Consider the following 3,876-nt stretch of genomic DNA (forward strand, 5'->3'; position numbering starts at 1 on the left):
TAACAATTTGGAGCATACCACCCATGATAAGGAACTAGAATTGAAGAATGTAGCAGGTGTCCAACAACACTGTTTAGTTTGTGATTGTTTGAAAAGCTTCCATGGCCACTGAAAAAAAGATAAAATCCAAAAAACAAACAATTAAGCACACATGAAGACCCAATTTTGAAAGCAAATTCAGCAACCCAAAAAGACAAAAAAACAAAGTTAATACAACAAGAAGAACAAGAACAGAATCATAAATAGTGAAAAACAAAAACCAAAGTAGAATGAACCAAAAATAGTGATTAGTAGTTAGTTACCAATCATGGCCAAGAACAAAAAGTGCCCAGAACATGGTCCCCTGAGCAGCCCAATAAAGAGGCCAAACAAGCCAGCTGTTGAGGTAAGCAGCACCAGCAGCCAATCCAAGAACAACAATTACATCCCTGGCTACATAGCTCATTGACTTCCATGGATCTTTCACCCAACAATGCTTTGGTATTGCTGCCCTAATATCAGCCAAATTGAATGGTGGTGGTGCTCCAGGGTCAAATTCACCAACTTCATTCTCAACACCACCACCATTGATTTTCACATCTTTCTTCACTTCCTCTTCTTCAATAGGGCTAACCCTCAAAGGGGCACTAACCCTTAACCCAAAGTTTCTATCCCTGAAGCTAGAACTTGTAAAGCTTCTTCTGGATTGAAACTTTGGATCTGAAAAAGAAACACCATTGTTTTTTGTGCTTAAAAATCTAACCTTTGAAGGGTTAGAGTTAGAATTAACAATACCAGTTTTGGGTCTAGGGAATGTTGGTGGAAGAGGCTTTAAGCCACATTCTGATAAAACCCAAGTTGCCATTAGAGACCCAAAAGAATTGGAACCTTAGATTCAAAAGGGACAGAAAAGGCAATAAATCAAACAGAAGATATGCAACCCGAGGCAATTAAGAGTGCCAGAGAATACTGTTAAATAATTTGATGAGAGAATATATATTATTATAAAACCAATAATAATTGAGGAAATTTCAGATCAAATCAAACGTGACCCCTTTTGTTAGCAACGACTAAAACAAAAACACAAGCTTTTTCACCCCTTTGCAGCGATGAAAAAACTTTGAAGAGGAATCAAGAGGGTTTGCAATTCTGGCTTTCGAAGCTGAACGTGGGACTTAATATTTATATGAAGGTGAAGGTGGGAGGGAGGTGCGTATGAAATGTTGAGGCTGCAATTTGGTCATATTATTATTTATTATTTTAATGAATTTTTTAAGTTGTGTGTGTTGTGTTCAAAAGAGACCAACAAACCAATGCGTGTTTACCCTAGAGTCTGTACTGATTCTCTGATATGTGGAATTGAATGAATTCTTCTGTTCCCTTGTGCCGTGTTTTTGACTCATCACAGAATTGGAACATCAATTCTTTTTTCTTCTTTTCAGATTTGTTTTGGAAAAAGAATTTTATATGAAAGGATTGTTTGTTAAGTTTATTTATTTTTAGAAATTTCTAAAGTGTTTTTGTTTCTAATAAATGCATTATAAAAGTAGAAAATTTTATGTTTTTTGGATTTCAATAAAAAAAATTATTTGCATTGAGTATCTTAAATTGCAAATTTTCAACTTACTATTTATCATTAAAAGATAAATTATTTCTTTCTTAAATTTTTCAAAAAAATTTAAAAAATATTTCAAATGTTTAAAATAAGTTTTATTTTTAAATTTTGATACACTCACAGTATAAAATAATTTTACACGTGTATTTAATTACGTAATGTCATATCATTAAAAATAACTACATTTTCACATTGACCGCGTGAGTGATCGTTTAAAAGAACAGATGTGATTGCACGATTGTGTAAAACACTTTAGACGGTCAATGTATCAAAATTAAACTTTTTTTTATCCGTACTATTAATTTTTAACAATCAATAGTTAGTTTTTTTATAATATCTCTAAATTTTATTTTGTTTTTATTTTATCCTATAAATTTTTTATTTACATTAAATATATCTCTGACAACTAATTTTTCAAAAAGTTTAGAACTAATTCATCAACAACTTTACAGTGACAACTTTTAACACAAGTAAATCAGACATAAAAGTTCTGTTACTAGCTCCTAATTATCAAGTATTATTGCTGAATTAGTCCTAAAATTCTTAAAATTTAATTGTTATTGATGCAAATTAAAATTTTATGGGACAAAATAAAAATAAAATAAAATTTGAGATGTTATGAAAATAAGGATTAGTATTTGAGACTAGAGGAAGAGGAGAGAAAATAGGAAAAATAGTAGATGAGTTTATTAATGATTATGCTGTACACAGTTAGGTTATATTTATAGACTATTTATAGTCAAGGGCCCAACTTCTAGCTGACTCGGTTAGGTTATATTTATAACTGACTCTATCTACTTAAATTTTAAATTATGGTTATAGTCTAGAGCATCGGTAATAAATATATTTATAATACTCCCCCTTGGATGTCTTTACTATAATATGTTAGTTAGCTACCTCGTTAAAAACTTTACCAAGAAAAATTTGAAATGGAATAAAAACTATGGTTAAGGAAAGGAGTGTAACCCATATTATTCCCCTAATAATTACATCACTTGATATCTCTTAACCAGCATATCCCGATCTTATATACTAGCTTCTCAAATATTAAAGTGGGTTGTGCTTTAGTGAACAAATTTGCTAAGTTATCATTGGAATGAATTTGTTGAATGTCTATATCACCACTTTGTTAAGATTATGAGAATAGAAGAGTTTTGGTGAAATATGCTTTGTTATATCTTTTTTGATGTATTCTTCTTTTAGTTGATGTATGCAAGTAGAGTTGTCTTCAAATATGACTATTGGTATTTTTTTCAAAGGTAAACCACATATATCTTGAACATGTTGGCTGATTGACCTAAACCAAACACATTCTCAAGTTGCTTCATGAATTGCCAATATTTTTGCATGATTTGAGGAGGCTGCAGCTATGGTTTGCTTTGTTAAGCGTTAAGTATAGTTGTTCCTCCACTTGTGAATAGATAACCTGTTTGTGACGTGGATCAGGAAGAAAATATGTATCTGCATATCCAACTAATTGAAATTCTATTTTATTAGAGTAAAATAAACCCTTATCAATAGATCCTTGAAGATATCTTAATATATGTTTAACATCATTTTAATGTCTTCTAGTTGGATAAGAACTAAATCTCGATAACAAGTTTACTGAAAATGGTATATCTGATATTGTATTATTAGCAAGATATATTAGTGCACTAATAGCACTAAGGTAAAGTACTTCAGGATCAAGGAGCTTTTCATTACTTTCACATGGTCGAAATGAATCTTCATCCATATCTATTGAGTTCACTACCATTGGAGTACTCAATGGGTGTGCTTTGTTCATGTAAACTTTTTTCATAAGTTTTTCAGTATAAATTGACTAATGGATGAATATACCATCCTTCAAATGTTCAATTTGTAAATCAAGAAAAAATTTTGTCTAGCCAAGATCTTTCATTTCAAATTTTCTTTTTAAATAATCTACAATTTTTGGAAATTTTCATTGATGTTTAAATCATCAACATATACTACAATAATAACAAATTTATATTCAAATCTTTTTATGAACACACATGAACATACATGGTCATTTTTGTATCCACCTTTCAATAAGTATTCATTGAGACGTTTATACCATATAAATCCAGATTGTTTTAATCCAAACAAGAATTTTTGAAGTCTTACTGAACAAATTTCTGGAGATTTATTATATGCTTTAGGAACTTTAAATCTTTCAGGGATTTTCATATAAATTTTTTTATCAATTGAGTTGTATAAATAGGGTGTAACAACATTCATTAGACGCATATCAAATTTTTCATGCACTGCCAACCTAATAA

General features: G+C 30.3%; 1 protein-coding gene across 1 annotated transcript in view; it reads right to left on the reverse strand.

Annotated features, from left to right (window-relative positions):
• The window catches only part of LOC107639562 (omega-3 fatty acid desaturase, chloroplastic), a 3,269-nt gene extending 2,086 nt beyond the window's left edge, over positions 1–1,183 (reverse strand). Inside the window, exons 1-2 of the mRNA XM_021121414.1 lie at positions 303–1,183; positions 19–108 (exon numbers count right to left, since the gene is read on the reverse strand). Coding sequence (XP_020977073.1) covers positions 19–108; positions 303–844 — 632 coding nt within the window. The 5' untranslated portion in view covers positions 845–1,183. The remainder of the gene's footprint in view (positions 1–18; positions 109–302) is intronic.

The sequence above is a fragment of the Arachis ipaensis genome, chromosome B04 (assembly GCF_000816755.2).
Source record: "Arachis ipaensis cultivar K30076 chromosome B04, Araip1.1, whole genome shotgun sequence".
NCBI classification, from domain to species: Eukaryota; Viridiplantae; Streptophyta; class Magnoliopsida; order Fabales; family Fabaceae; genus Arachis; species Arachis ipaensis.